A 14,378-nucleotide genomic window follows, 5' to 3' on the forward strand; every position below is an offset into this window, starting at 1 on the left:
TAAGTAAAAAATCGCATAGCAACAGTGCCCCCTGGTGACAGAGAAAAAGAATTGCACATATATTTGAGATGAAATACTGCCACCTGCTGACGGAAAACAGGAACTGCATTGAAAAAATTTTGAACAGCGCATGCGCAGTCGTTGGCAAAACGCCGGCGATCACGTGGTAAGTAAGGGCAGGCAGGAGAGGGACCGGCGACGCATGCGCAGTGGCTCTCGTGCCGGTGCAGCGCTCCCTGCTCGAGTTAAGGGCCGGTTCCGGCGGCAGGGCGGGACTCGCGGTCTCCCGTCTGTCCCGGGGTGTGCGGGGGGGGAAAAACGTGAAGATTTCTTGGGGTGAAAGCGCAGAAATTAGCGAGGAGGGACGCTAATTTGGGTAAACTCGGTCACCAGAAGTAGTGAGCGACCGGAAGTCCTCCAAGGCCCCGGCCCGGAAGTCCGCCAAGCCCATAGTAAAGATGGCGCCGCCAGGACCGGAACGACCACACTAAAGATGGCGGCCCCGGCCCGGAAGTTCGCCAAGCCCACAGTAAAGATGGCGCCGCCAGGACCGGAACGACCACACTAAAGATGGCGGCCCCGGCCCGGAAGTTCGCCAAGCCCACAGTAAAGATGGCGCCGCCAGGACCGGAACGACCACACTAAAGATGGCGGCCCCGGCCCGGAAGTTCGCCAAGCCCACAGTAAAGATGGCGCCGCCAGGACCGGAACGACCACACTAAAGATGGCGGCGAGAGGCTTCCGCCGCGACCCGGACCCCCACCCCGCGCCCGCAGCGCCGTCTCGCCGCGCTGCTTCCCGCTGCGGGGACAGGGCGGGGCGCTCGGCGGCGCCGGGCGCGGGCGGCAGGTTCGTGGGCGGCGGCAGGCACCGGCGCCGGCAGCCCCCGTCTCGGGGCCGCGGCGCGCGAGGACCGCATGGCGCGCACGTCGCGCCGCCCTCTCGCCCCGCTCCGCTCCCGCTCCCGCCCCTGCCCCCGCTTCTGCCCCGCTCGCTCCCGCCGTGCCCTGGAGATGCTATCGGGGCTGCGCCGCCGCCTTCCCCCCCCGGAAGCGACCCACGGCGGCAGATTCGACGGAGATCGACCCCGGGGTAAGCTGGGCGCGTCCAAAGGCGCCGCGGGTCTCGCCAAGGAGGGGGGGGGGGGGGGGAGGCGCGCGGCTGCAGTACCGCTCCCGGCCGTGTCCGCCAGGCGGCGACTGTGAGGCAGGGCCCGGCGCTCGGCGGCGCTCTTGCAAGCGACGCCCCTGGCAAAGCGGCGCTGCTTGGGCACTGCCGGCCTTCCCCCGGAGTGCCCGGGCTGGCCCAGCACCTGGCCGAACCTCTTAGGGAAGAGGCAAGGAACAACTGCGCTTCTTCTGCCCTTTCTTTAGCCCGGGACTGGAACACAGACAAAATCAAGGGGCTCTTGGACCTGGGCAGGCTCCGAGCAGTTTTCAGCCTTCCTTAGCAGGGCATTCTCACCCTCCGAAAAGCTGAAAGGCTTTAACAGCTGGACACGCGCCTGCAGCTGTGCAGATTAATGTAGTTTCTTTTAGGAAATGAAGGGGAAGTTTTCCTGTTGGGAGCCTAAATACCGAGTCTATTCTGCTTTTTCAATCAGGTGACGAAGCTTAGGGAAGAAAAGACCAAAGGCCTCGAGGTGAGTACATTCTACCGAGTTCTGCTTTTCTGGCATCGGTTTGGGAAAATCACGTGAAATTCTAAAAAGCTTCTCTCCGTGTTTTCTAGTTGTTTTTTCAGCCTTGCTCTAAGTTTCATGTAGAAAAGGGCATAGAATTATTAGAACAGACAAACTAGACTTCCTCGGGAGAGATGGAAGAAAAGTCTGCTGATTCCAGTTCTGCTTTTCTTGTCTTCCCTTCGACTGTCGTTTTCTCTCCCCTGCTGTTCAAATAGGCTGCAGTTAATTGCTCTGCTGAAGAGTTTGCTGTCCTAAGTGTCTGTCAAATTGATGCCTTCAACTCAAGACAGCACCTGCTCCTTAGTTACAAAAAGTTCCTCACAGGAAATGTTCAGGCGTGCCCATAAATCTCCTCGCTGTTTGTTTGGGAGAACAGGCTTTTCTCGTCTGTAACAGAACAGTCGTGTCATCTGCTCTGGAATGCTGGTGGCAATCTAGTCAGAAGAGGACCCCGTGCTTCACTAATTTTCCCTTTTTGTTGTTGGGGGTGACTTCTTCCCAGGCATGTTATTCTTGACCCCCCGGGGCAAACGGAGGTGTCAGCGTCAGGAGCCATCCTAACTGAGGCCCTGGGAGGTCAGTGCTTTTTGTGGGACTGGACGGTGAAGCTGTCTGTGGGAATGACCTGGCTATGGCTCAGGGTAGTCCTAATTAAGGTGTCTTTTACTCCGTGTTCCCAGGCTGCCTCTTTCCCTTCGGTCGCCGTGGGTGTGCCGGACGCCTCTGGCAGGACTAACCCTGTGGCTTTTATGTCCAGCGTGCTGTGCTGTGTGTGCCTGCAGGTAAGAAAAGCTGGGAGTGCAGTCCCTCTGCTTTGGTTGCTGTGTCTCTTTGGGAGTGATTTTGGAGGGGAATCCCAGAGCGATTTGGTTTGAAGGGGACCTTCAAAGGCCAGCCTGTCTTCCGTGGGCAGGGACACCTTCCACTGTCCCCGGTTGCTGCGAGTCCCGTCCAGCCTGGCCTGGAACACTTGCAGGGATCCAGGGGCAGCCTCGGGTTCCCTGTGCAGTGTGCTCTAATAGCTCTCCACTGGCATCGTGAAAAATGTTGTCAGCGTGTTTTGTTGGATGACGGTAAGCAGGACCTGGGTGAAAAGGACATTCTCTGAGGTGCTGGGAGAAGGAGGACTCGTGCGGGCACCTGCAGAGACAGCGGGAACGGGAGCGTGCTGCGGAGGAGGGAAATTCCAGGGGGTGGGTGCCGAGAAATTTGTCCTTCCCTCGCCCTGTGCTCTGCACTTAGCAGTGGGTCAAGTGCAGAAGTTTCCTGGGGACCCTGGGAAATGATGCCGGGTCTGCCAAGAAAAGTGGGGCCAAAGGAGCAGGACCTGGGTCTGCCAGCGTGGGAGAAACAAGGGACGGGTCATCCTCTGCCTCCAGGAGGGAGGGCAGCAGGAAAGGCCACGGACTAAAGCACTGAAGTGCCGTTCCCCAGGGAGCCCCTGCCCAGACCTGAACTTGCTTCTGCACTTGCTGTCCCTTTCCCAGCGGAGCCGAAGCGTCGGGTGCCGCTGCCGGGGGGATGGAGCTGCCAAGGACAAGCTGGGAGGGTGTTTGCGAGGGAAGGGGGTAGAAGGAGCTCTTGATGTGCTTTTTTTACTTCTTCATCCCACAGAATTGCCACGAGAGGAAATACTTCAGAGGGGCTTCCCTCCAGATAAGCCCTGAAGATGCCAGGAGGTTTCAGCCGGGAGGAAAGGAGCTGTGGAAGAAAAGCAGCCTAAAAACAGCCAGTGGGGATCATCAGGTTTTCCAGCCAAGAAGAACAAGGAGAGAGATGAGGGAATCGGGTTCCAATTCCTAATGCTTTGGTGGGTGCAGGAATGATTTCTGTGTGTTTTCCAGTCCCTTTGGATTCCTGAGATGATTTTAAAATGATGGCTTTAGCAATCAACTAAATCGCAGATGTTGTTTTTGAGAGGAAATGATGCCAAAGAAATGCAGAGTTTTGGGTCAGTTTTTGGGATGACTTGGGTCAGTTTTTGGGGTCAGTTTTGGGTCAGCTTTTGGGGTGATTTGGGTCGGTTTTGGGTCAATTTTGGGGAGCACTGGGTGTTACTGAGGGTTGTTGGGGAGCACTGGGAGAGAAAATGGAAAATAAAGAGAATAAAAAATAAACGAAATAAAAAAGGATATATAAAAAACAAAAGAAATCTCAAAAACAAATAAATGAACAAAAAACCCCTTTATATTTGCTTGTACAAGAAGAAGATTGTTCTTCCACTCAACCAGGTTTTGAGAGGACAAATTAATTGTTTCTCTGACAACACTATCCATTGGAGGCTGTTAATGATCCCATAGTCTGTGCTAAAGGTTTTAGCTGATTGTGTTTGTCATCAGCTTTTACTAAAGAAAAAGCAAGCCTTCTCAGCTGCGTGGATATTACAGGAACGAAATGATTCCATTCATGTAGATAATGATAAGAGCCAAAACAAAAATATTGTAAGTGTCCTGTGTGGAACAACATACAGAATTTCAAAAGGGATTGTAGTGGTCCCATATACAGAACTAACATACTTCCTGTTCCTTATTTGCTGATCAGGTCATATTTATCTGCCTGTCAGGACTGTTGGAGCACTGGATGGAGAGCAGGTCATATGAAGAGGATTACGGAGTAAAAGGCAGCTTGTACTTAAGTGCAGGGTAAGTATAAATATTTATATATATTGGCACAGTGCTTGGCCTTAATGCTTAAAATCCTTTGGAGAGCTGTCTGCATATTTACTGTATTAATGATCAATGCAAGGCTGTGTTGGGAAAGGTCTTCCATTTGGAAGTCAGTAGTTGAGACTGTCTTGCCTATGAAAAAGAGGGAGAATTTTCGTTAGAGGATGTAGGATTCTGGCTGGTAATAGTCTTAATTCAAGGTATTTTTAGAGAATTGATTTAATACAAGCAGAACAAATGGCCAGAAGTGTAATGAGAGACAAGTTGAAATTAGAAAGTAGATGTGCATTTTGAATGTATTGTCATAGCAACTGATTAAATTCTCCCTCTCTTGCTGTTCTGGGGACCTTTTAAATGTGCTTTGGCTAAATAAAAAGTATTAGACTATTTCAGAGCCAAAAGGTCAGTTCTTGTTGTCTCTTTTGCACTTTAATTCTAGTACACTGATACTTGCTAACCACTTAAAACCCTAGATGCAGAATGAGAACTTGGGTTATTAACAATAAACAAGTAAACAGCAGAAAGACTTGACCTTTCTTTTGAATTACCCTACAGTGATAAAAAATACCAAACAAACCTCCTTCCCCAAAGAAACACCCCCCAAAATACCTCAACAACTCACCAAACAGAAAATCACCGACAACCAAAAAGCAGAAGTAACAAACATGAACAGCAAGTGGAGGAAGAGTTTGAAAGCGGGCTGGACAGAAGCAGAAGTGTTACTGCCCACTCTTAGGCCACTGTGCTGATTAAATGGCTGTTGTTAGGTTTAGATTAATAGTTTGTTGTTGTTGGGTTTTTCGGTGGTGTTGATTTTTTTGTTGTCGTTGTGGGGGATTGTTTGTTTGTTTGTTTTTATTTTGGTTTTTTTTCTGTATTAAAAATCTGGCTCAGTTACTCTCTAGTTCTGGTGTGTTTTCTTTTCCAGGTGGTTGGTGTTTCTGCAGTGTTTGGCACAGGACTGGGTGAGTTTTTTACCCAGCTTTCTAAAGCTGTAGATGAATAGGAGAGGTAAGGGGATAACTTCTGGTCTGCGACCCAGTGACCACTTCCTGAAGGTCCTGATTCATGAGTCTGCTCCTTTGATTTGGAGGAGTGTACAGTTGCCATAGCCAAGGTAGCTTAGGGTGTCCAGTATCAGCATAAAAAGCAGCAGTAAAAAGGAACAATTCAGAGATGAATTTTTGTGCTGTTCCGTGAAAAAGTAAAAGCTATCTGTGCCAGCAAGTCTGTGAAGTAATTTTTTTCTTGTAATTCCATACCAAGTTTTGAATTGTTGCTGTTTTAATGAAGTATGTTCATTGATTTTGCATCCATTGGTTTCAGAATCCAAATCTGGGGAAAAAAGTACTGTTAGTCTTTCTGAAATGTCTCTCAAACATGAAAGCCTAGAGAAAACTTTTTTTTTTGAGTAAAACGAAGCCTCCAGGATGATCCTTCTGCAATACAAATCATGTGTTTTTCAGACTGAATGCACTCCCTTTGTTCACCTTTTCAGAGAGTATCGGCCAGAATACGAGCGCCTGAGAAGAACACTGGTAAGTGTTTTTAGCTGTTTTACACCTGAACAGTGTGTCTTGGGTCACTTTTATGCACACAATTGCCTTTATGTTGAGAGGGTCTAACATTTCATTTACTAGTCGTACTCACTGTGGGAAAACTCCTGTCCTGAAGGAGTCCACCATTTGCCTTTTTTTTCCTAGATGTGGTGGAGCATATCTTTACAAAAATAAAGATTTTGTAAAACAGATGTTGCTCACTGGTTTAGTGCTAATATTTGAGCTAATTGTGTGAAAATTATTGGGAAATAAGATTGTGTCTTCCATTCAGATGGATAGAGAGTTCTTAAAAATAAATTTCCAAAGGGATTTGTTGAGACTATCCCTGTATCTTCCTGCACCAGTGAAGAGCACTAGTTTGACTTAGTAAGAAAGACTGAATTGCAGTGCCAAAATCAGTAGCTCTGCTCACCTTGAGTTCTGGCTGTCCAAAGGACAGTTCTCTGCAGGCACAGCTACACAGAGTTTGGCTTCCCGGTGCTGCTTAAAATCCCACCTAGATGTCCTAGAAAATGTCCTAGAATCCCACCTGACTGGAGGTTGCTTTCCATGCTTAGTCAGAAGTTCTGTGTAACCTGAGTTGAAATGTAAGACCTGCATAGTGACTTCTGCTCTCTGACTTGGGGACAGGCTGCTGGGTTTGGGTGAGGTTTCTCTTCTCCTGATGTTTTAAATGTTCTCAGAATCCACATGGAAATCTTTGTCTACGGGAGAAAGCTCAAAATAAGCAAAAGAGAGAGCAGCTGGAACACTTGTGGAAGGACATGGGCAGCGTGTGTGTGCAGGGCAGCACACTGGCAGGTACCTCCCCAGGAGGATAAAGGTTACTGCAGAAGTTTTCTGAAGAGTTTGCCTTGTGAAGTAGTACAGTGCTTCTTTATCCTCACAGCAGACGTGTGAAAGCAGCTCCATGTTAGAGGAGTGGGGCTTTAGTTCCTGTGGGATTGGTCACACTCAGCTCTTCTGTGTCAGTCACAGGTTTGGAAGAAACCCCACTGTGTAGCTAAAGCAGTGGACCTACTAGAAATAATGCAATACTTTAGAAAAGGCGAAACAGTCAGATCAGAATGTGAGAAAGCTCTGCTGTTGGCTGCACTGTTCCTTAGATGAGGCGAGTAGGTGCTGATGGAGTCTGTCCTGTGTCTGGGATCCACAAGCAGCTTTCTGTCCCCTTAGAGCAGGTGTTCATTGCTGGGTTTCTGTGCAGACAGAAACCTTACCTTTAGCAAGCTGGTTTGTGTACAGCCGTTTCTGTTCCCTTCAAGGACCTGATGCTTCTGCAATGGGTCCCTCTGAGCTAATACTAACACGAGGAACTCTCGATGAAGAGCAAGAAGAGAGGGAGAGTGACACTGATGGCATTGACCATGAAGGTAAGGGAATGAGGTCTAAAAGCTGCCTCTCAAGAAATCCCCTCTGTATTTCATGACCTGGATGGACTGTAAGGAGAGCCTAGAAAACAAGCAAACATTCAGTCACCTGACGTGTCAGAATGTGTAGCAGAAGCTCAGCTGCAATGGTCAGTGCAGGGATATCACTCTGTAACCTTTGTGAAAGTTCAATTGTAAATTTTCTATTCAAGTAATTAATAGGTGTATAACACACATAAACCAGAGAACTCGTTAGGCTTGGGGCATGCAGTGACCTCTGAACCTGATTGATGCACAGATGTGTCCATCATCTTTTTGGCCTTACAGTTTCTGCCCCTGGCTCTCTTCCCTTTTCCTGTGACTGTGGTCTTGGAGCAATCTTCTAAGTTGTTACAGTGTGATTTTTCTCTTCTATAGCTCACAGACTTAATCTTCATTCTTCCCCTGTTCCACTGATGGGTAGGATCACTTATTTCCTTTGCCCTGTAATGTAGTTGAAGATGGAATAGACTTTCTATGTTGATTTGGCTATCCTGATTCTAGCTTTTTTTCAGAAGCACAAGTAGAACAAGTACTGAAATAGCGCTGAACTTCAGCAGCAGCAGGGACTGCGCAGGAGAAGGAGGGTGGGCAGCGGGCCTGGGGCGGGCAGGGGGATGGGGGTGGGGGCGGGCACTTAAAAGATTTCGGCCAGGGAGCTGATCTCAGCCAGCACCCAGTCGGGGCAGTTTAAGTCCCCGTAGAAGCAGAACTGCTGCGTGGGGAGAGGCGGTCAGAGGCGCACTGCCGCTCTGCGTCCTCCCCGCTCCCCGCCGCCGACTCCCGGCCCACCACGTCGCCGCTGCTCCCCGGTCCCCCATGCCGCACAGTCCGCCTTCGCGACCCGGAACCGCCCCGTGTGCCGGTGGGGGGCTCCCCGAGGGGCTCTGCAGGGGCCTTGGGGCCGGGCCCCCGGGGGTGCAGCCCGACCAAGGGGCGGGGCAGGGGACGGGGTCCCGGGGGCGGGACCCGGGGCGGCCACGGACCCGCGGGAAGGGCCCCTCCGACACGGCCCTCGTCCCTCCGCCCGACCACCCGAGCACCTCCCGCCACCCGGGGCCGCGGCCCCGCGGGCTCCAAGCCCCGCCAATCCGGGCCCGAGGCAGCGTCTGGCCCGCCAATCCCGGCCCGCCTTTCTCGGCGCCGTCCAATCACAGCCCGCCTTTTCAATCCGGCCGCGGTCCCGCAAGCTCTGCCCGCTCAGCCGCGGCGCAGCCCCTCCGCGCGGCACCGTCTCCCCGTTCCCCACAGGCGCTGCTGGGACCACGGAAGGGCGGTGGGAGCTCCGCGGTCACGTCCCGTCCGGGAGCTCTCCCAGGAGAAGGGGAGGGAGGCGGGGAGCGGGCGGGAGGGGCTCCGGGAGCGGGGCCTGCGGGGCCAGCGGCGTTCTCGGGAACGGGCGGGCGGGGATTGGCGGGGCTGGCACGGGGGGGCGGGGCTATGCGGGCCGCGGTCTATAAATAGCGGGGGAGGGGGCGCGGGGGGGGCAGTTCGGCGGCGGAGGTGGAAGCGGCGGCGGAGGTGGAAGCGGCGGCGGAGGTGGAAGCGGCGGCGCAGGTGGAAGCGGCGCTGGAGCGGCGGGAGCCGGGGCGAGATCGGCGGTGAGCTGGGGCGGGACTCCCGCGGCTGCCGCTCCAGGCACGTGGCCTGTCTTGGGCAGAGGGGCCGCTCTCTCCGGGAGGTTGTGGCTCCCGACGTGCAGGTCCGATCCCGGCCCGCCACTCCCAGCCCGCTTTTCTCCGCTCCGTCCAATCGTAGCCCGCCCTTTCAATGAGGCCGCGGTCCCGTAAGCTGTGCCCGCTCAGCCGCGTCGCGGCGCCGCCCCCCTTCCTCACGTTCCCCTCAGGCGCTGTAGATGCCGGCGCCTTTGCTTCCGGAGCCGCGCCTGCGCTGCCGCAGCCCCCGACAGGCCCTGTTGGGACCAGGGAGGGCGGGTGGCACAGCTCCGCGCTCACGTCCCGTCTGGGAGTTCTTCCGGGAGGCGGGGAGGGGGCGGGAGCGACGGCGGCCCTTTCAATGGGGCCGCGGTCGAACAAGCTCTGCCCGCTCAGCCGCGGCGCGGAGCCCCCCCCTCTCCACCTCGCCCCCCGCGTTCCCCTCAGGCGCCGCTCTCGGCGCCTTTGCTTCGGGATCCGGCGGAGCCGCGCCTGCGCTGCCGCGGCACCCGCAGGCGCTGTTGGAAGGGCGGGCGGGAGGTCCGCGGTCCCGTCCCGTCCCGTAGTTCTCCCGGGAGAAGGGGAGGGAGGCGGGCAGCGGGCGGGAGCGGAGCAGCCCCTGGGAGCGGGGCCTGAGGGGACAGCGGCGTTCTTGGGGACGGGCAGGGCGGGAACGGGCAGGCGGGGATTGGCGGGGCCGGACGCTGCCGGACGCTGGGATTGGCTGGGCTGGCACGAGGGGGGCGGGGCTGTGCGGGCCGCGGCTATAAAGGGCGTGGGCGGGGGGCGCTGGGGGCAGTTCGGCGGCGGGGCTGGGGCGGCGCTGGAGCGGCGGGAGCGGCCCGGGAGCGGCGCGGCCGCTGGGCCGAGGAGCGGCGGTGAGCCAGGGTGGGACCCTCGCGGCTGCCGCTCCAGGGAGCGGTGGGGAGCCATGGGGCAGCACCCCCTCGGCTGCCGATCCAGGGGGAGCCGGGGTCGGTCCCCCACAGCTGCCGAGGCAGGGCGTTGGGCAGGCGGTGTCCCGGGCAGCTGTGCCGGCCAGCTTTGGTCAGTGCTCAGTGGGGGAGCGACCCGTGCTCAGGGGTGCTCCCCCGAACCAGAAGGACTAGGATGCAGCCTCTCAGTGCGGCTGGTATTGAAAGTATTATTACAAAGAAAAGTAATAAAAGATGTTTCATTCTATTATAATTTTATTTTACTTTTATTTTCATCTTTGACTACTTGATTGTTTATTCTATTGTTTTGTTGCTCTTCCCGTTGGGATGGGTGGGACAGCTCCTAGAGATATTTAAGTGAACGACAAAGACTGATTTGTGACCTTGTCAACAGCCCCGGGCTGCAGAGACACCCAGGAGAAGATTTAGGCAGAGGCAGCAGAAAGCTGAGGCAGAGGCAGCAGAAAGCTGAGGCAGAGGCAGCAGAAAGCTGAGGCAGAACCTGGAGCTGAGGCAGCAGAACTGGTGGAGACATAAAGACGGTAGGACTGTGGGCAGAACAAGAGTGGGGCTGGCTTAGGGAGCATGGACCTGGCATAAATACTGCAGGGATGGAGCTGGGATAAAAATAGTCAGGCCTGGCCTGGAATGTGGGCTTGAGAGCTGGGGTGGAAAACTCAGACCTTTAACAAAAGAAAGATGCTAGGATTGGAATGTGCGGCAGCTTTACCAGGAGGTGACAGCAGGGCTGGCAGAGAAATAAAGGTTGTGGGTCTGGGTATGGGATAGGGAGAGTGGTGCTCGGAAAGGGACTGTGGAGTACGGAGAGGGACTGAGGCACTGCAGCAGATATCACTGTAGGATTGAGACAGGGACTGGCACCGTCGCTGAAACATCTGTGTGTCTGTGGAATAGGCATTGATGGGTGGAAACGTGCACTAAGGGGAAAGAGCTGAAATCAGTCTAGGGCAGGGATCTGGACTTTAGAGTTGGGATCGGGTTTCTGGGGCTGGAGGAGCACCTGGGGAACTGGGATTGGGAATGTGAAGTTGGAGCTGGAAAATCCCAGAGCTGGAGCCAAGCTGAAGATCCTGCAGCGAGAACCTGGAGCAGCTTCCCGTGGCGGCGCTGGCAAGATGCAGAGCTACTGCTGAGAGAGCAGAGCTGGCAGTGCAATAAAGCTTGTGGGTCTCGAGCTGAAATCACTGAGGGGCTGGGGTAGGGCTGGGTTCTGGGCTCGGGACTGTAACACCTGGGCAGGAATCAGTGTGGGGCAGAGATAGGGCCTGTGGCACCGTCGCTGAAATCCCTGTGTGTCTGTGGAATTGGGATTATAATTGGGAATGTGGAGTGAGAGGCTGGGGCTGAAATCAGTATAGGGCTGGGACTGAGAGTTTGCAGTTGGGCTAGGAGTTCTGGGGTAAGAGGAGTAGCTGGGGGAGTGGGATTGGGAGTGTGAGGGTGGAGCTGGAAAATCCCAGAGCTGGAGCCAAGCTGAAGATCCTGCAGCGAGAACCTGGAGCAGCTTCCCGTGGCGGCGCTGGCAAGATGCAGAGCTACTGCTGAGAGAGCAGAGCTGGCAGTGCAATAAAGCTTGTGGGTCTCGAGCTGAAATCACTGAGGGGCTGGGGTAGGGACAGGGTTTGGGCTTGGGACTGTAACACTTGGGGCAGGAATGACAGCAATCCCTGTGAGATAGGGCCTGTGGCACTGTCGCTGAAATCTGTGTGTGTTTGGACTCGGGATTCTAATTGGGAATGTGGAGTGAGAGGCTGGGGCTGAAATCCATATAGGGCTGGGATTGCGTCTCTGGAGCTGGGAGGGTGTCTGGAGCTCAGATGAGGACTGTGGCAGCGTCACTGAAATCCCTGTGTGTCTGTGGAATAAGGATTGATGAGCAGGAACGTGGGCTGGGTGGGTAGGGCTGAAATGAGTCTAGAGCTGGGGTTTTGACTTTGGAGTTGGGCTAGGAGTTCTGGGGTAGGAGGAGTACCTGGTGGACGGGAATTGGGAGGGTGAGGAATTGGGAAGTGGGAGACTGGGATTGGAATGTGAGGGTGGAGCTGGAAAGTGGCAGAGCTGGAGCCAAGCTGAAGATCCTGCAGCGAGAACCTGGAGCAGCTTCCCGTGGCGGCGCTGGCAAGATGCAGAGCTACTGCTGAGAGAGCAGAGCTGGCAGTGCAATAAAGCTTGTGGGTCTCGAGCTGAAATCACTGAGGGGCTGGGATAGGGACAGGGTTTGGGCTTGGGACTGTAACACTTGGGGCAGGAATGACAGCAATCCCTGTGAGATAGGGCCTGTGGCACTGTCGCTGAAATCTGTGTGTGTTTGGACTCGGGATTCTAATTGGGAATGTGGAGTGAGAGGCTGTGGCTGAAATCCATATAGGGCTGGGATTGCGTCTCTGGAGCTGGGAGGGTGTCTGGAGCTCAGATGAGGACTGTGGCAGCGTCACTGAAATCCCTGTGTGTCTGTGGAATTGGGATTATAATTGGGAATGTGGAGTGAGAGGCTGGGGCTGAAATCAGTATAGGGCTGGGACTGAGAGTTTGCAGTTGGGCTAGGAGTTCTGGGGTAAGAGGAGTAGCTGGGGGAGTGGGATTGGGAGTGTGAGGGTGGAGCTGGAAAATCCCAGAGCTGGAGCCAAGCTGAAGATCCTGCAGCGAGAACCTGGAGCAGCTTCCCGTGGCGGCGCTGGCAAGATGCAGAGCTACTGCTGAGAGAGCAGAGCTGGCAGTGCAATAAAGCTTGTGGGTCTCGAGCTGAAATCACTGAGGGGCTGGGATAGGGACAGGGTTTGGGCTTGGGACTGTAACACTTGGGGCAGGAATGACAGCAATCCCTGTGAGATAGGGCCTGTGGCACTGTCGCTGAAATCTGTGTGTGTTTGGACTCGGGATTCTAATTGGGAATGTGGAGTGAGAGGCTGGGGCTGAAATCCATATAGGGCTGGGATTGCGTCTCTGGAGCTGGGAGGGTGTCTGGAGCTCAGATGACGACTGTGGCAGCGTCACTGAAATCCCTGTGTGTCTGTGGAATTGGGATTATAATTGGGAATGTGGAGTGAGAGGCTGGGGCTGAAATCAGTATAGGGCTGGGATTGAGAGTTTGCAGTTGGGCTAGGAGTTCTGGGGTAAGAGGAGTAGCTGGGGGAGTGGGATTGGGAGTGTGAGGGTGGAGCTGGAAAATCCCAGAGCTGGAGCCAAGCTGAAGATCCTGCAGCGAGAACCTGGAGCAGCTTCCCGTGGCGGCGCTGGCAAGATGCAGAGCTACTGCTGAGAGAGCAGAGCTGGCAGTGCAATAAAGCTTGTGGGTCTCGAGCTGAAATCACTGAGGGGCTGGGGTAGGGACAGGGTTTGGGCTTGGGACTGTAACACTTGGGGCAGGAATGACAGCAATCCCTGTGAGATAGGGCCTGTGGCACTGTCGCTGAAATCTGTGTGTGTTTGGACTCGGGATTCTAATTGGGAATGTGGAGTGAGAGGCTGGGGCTGAAATCCATATAGGGCTGGGATTGCGTCTCTGGAGCTGGGAGGGTGTCTGGAGCTCAGATGAGGACTGTGGCAGCGTCACTGAAATCCCTGTGTGTCTGTGGAATAAGGATTGATGAGCAGGAACGTGGGCTGGGTGGGTAGGGCTGAAATGAGTCTAGAGCTGGGGTTTTGACTTTGGAGTTGGGCTAGGAGTTCTGGGGTAGGAGGAGTACCTGGTGGACGGGAATTGGGAGGGTGAGGAATTGGGAAGTGGGAGACTGGGATTGGAATGTGAGGGTGGAGCTGGAAAGTGGCAGAGCTGGAGCCAAGCTGAAGATCCTGCAGCGAGAACCTGGAGCAGCTTCCCGTGGCGGCGCTGGCAAGATGCAGAGCTACTGCTGAGAGAGCAGAGCTGGCAGTGCAATAAAGCTTGTGGGTCTCGAGCTGAAATCACTGAGGGGCTGGGATAGGGACAGGGTTTGGGCTTGGGACTGTAACACTTGGGGCAGGAATGACAGCAATCCCTGTGAGATAGGGCCTGTGGCACTGTCGCTGAAATCTGTGTGTGTTTGGACTCGGGATTCTAATTGGGAATGTGGAGTGAGAGGCTGTGGCTGAAATCCATATAGGGCTGGGATTGCGTCTCTGGAGCTGGGAGGGTGTCTGGAGCTCAGATGAGGACTGTGGCAGCGTCACTGAAATCCCTGTGTGTCTGTGGAATTGGGATTATAATTGGGAATGTGGAGTGAGAGGCTGGGGCTGAAATCAGTATAGGGCTGGGACTGAGAGTTTGCAGTTGGGCTAGGAGTTCTGGGGTAAGAGGAGTAGCTGGGGGAGTGGGATTGGGAGTGTGAGGGTGGAGCTGGAAAATCCCAGAGCTGGAGCCAAGCTGAAGATCCTGCAGCGAGAACCTGGAGCAGCTTCCCGTGGCGGCGCTGGCAAGATGCAGAGCTACTGCTGAGAGAGCAGAGCTGGCAGTGCAATAAAGCTTGTGGG

The 14,378-nt window shown here is 54.6% G+C and overlaps 2 protein-coding genes across 6 annotated transcripts; both read left to right on the forward strand.

Annotated features, from left to right (window-relative positions):
- Positions 1–373: 373 nt before the first annotated feature.
- LOC127464715 (GPN-loop GTPase 1-like) lies at positions 374–7,794 on the forward strand. Of its 4 annotated transcripts, none has more exons than XM_051775184.1 (9): positions 374–1,092; positions 1,604–1,642; positions 1,732–2,260; positions 2,365–2,466; positions 4,226–4,326; positions 5,279–5,315; positions 5,817–5,888; positions 6,593–6,710; positions 7,175–7,794. In XM_051775184.1, exons 4-9 carry the CDS (start codon positions 2,434–2,436, stop codon positions 7,336–7,338), a joined length of 525 nt encoding a protein of 174 aa, XP_051631144.1. In that variant the 5' UTR covers positions 374–1,092; positions 1,604–1,642; positions 1,732–2,260; positions 2,365–2,433; the 3' UTR covers positions 7,339–7,794. The 4 variants fall into 4 exon arrangements, with proteins under 4 accessions (XP_051631144.1, XP_051631147.1, XP_051631148.1 ...); XM_051775187.1 differs by having other exon boundaries at positions 2,187–2,260; XM_051775188.1 differs by lacking the exon at positions 1,732–2,260.
- A 178-nt stretch (positions 7,795–7,972) lies between these two features.
- LOC127464712 (spidroin-1-like) lies at positions 7,973–10,807 on the forward strand. Of its 2 annotated transcripts, XM_051775181.1 has the most exons (3): positions 7,973–8,839; positions 8,876–9,851; positions 10,303–10,807. In XM_051775181.1, the coding sequence occupies exons 2-3, from the start codon at positions 9,089–9,091 to the stop codon at positions 10,335–10,337; spliced, it is 798 nt and encodes a 265-aa protein (XP_051631141.1). In that variant the 5' UTR covers positions 7,973–8,839; positions 8,876–9,088; the 3' UTR covers positions 10,338–10,807. The 2 variants fall into 2 exon arrangements, with proteins under 2 accessions (XP_051631141.1, XP_051631140.1); XM_051775180.1 differs by having other exon boundaries at positions 8,876–10,807.
- Positions 10,808–14,378: the final 3,571 nt, after the last annotated feature.

This window comes from Manacus candei, unplaced genomic scaffold (genome assembly GCF_025592945.1).
Source record: "Manacus candei isolate 608988 ecotype Guabito, Panama unplaced genomic scaffold, ASM2559294v1 h1tg000262l, whole genome shotgun sequence".
NCBI lineage: Eukaryota > Metazoa > Chordata > Aves > Passeriformes > Pipridae > Manacus > Manacus candei.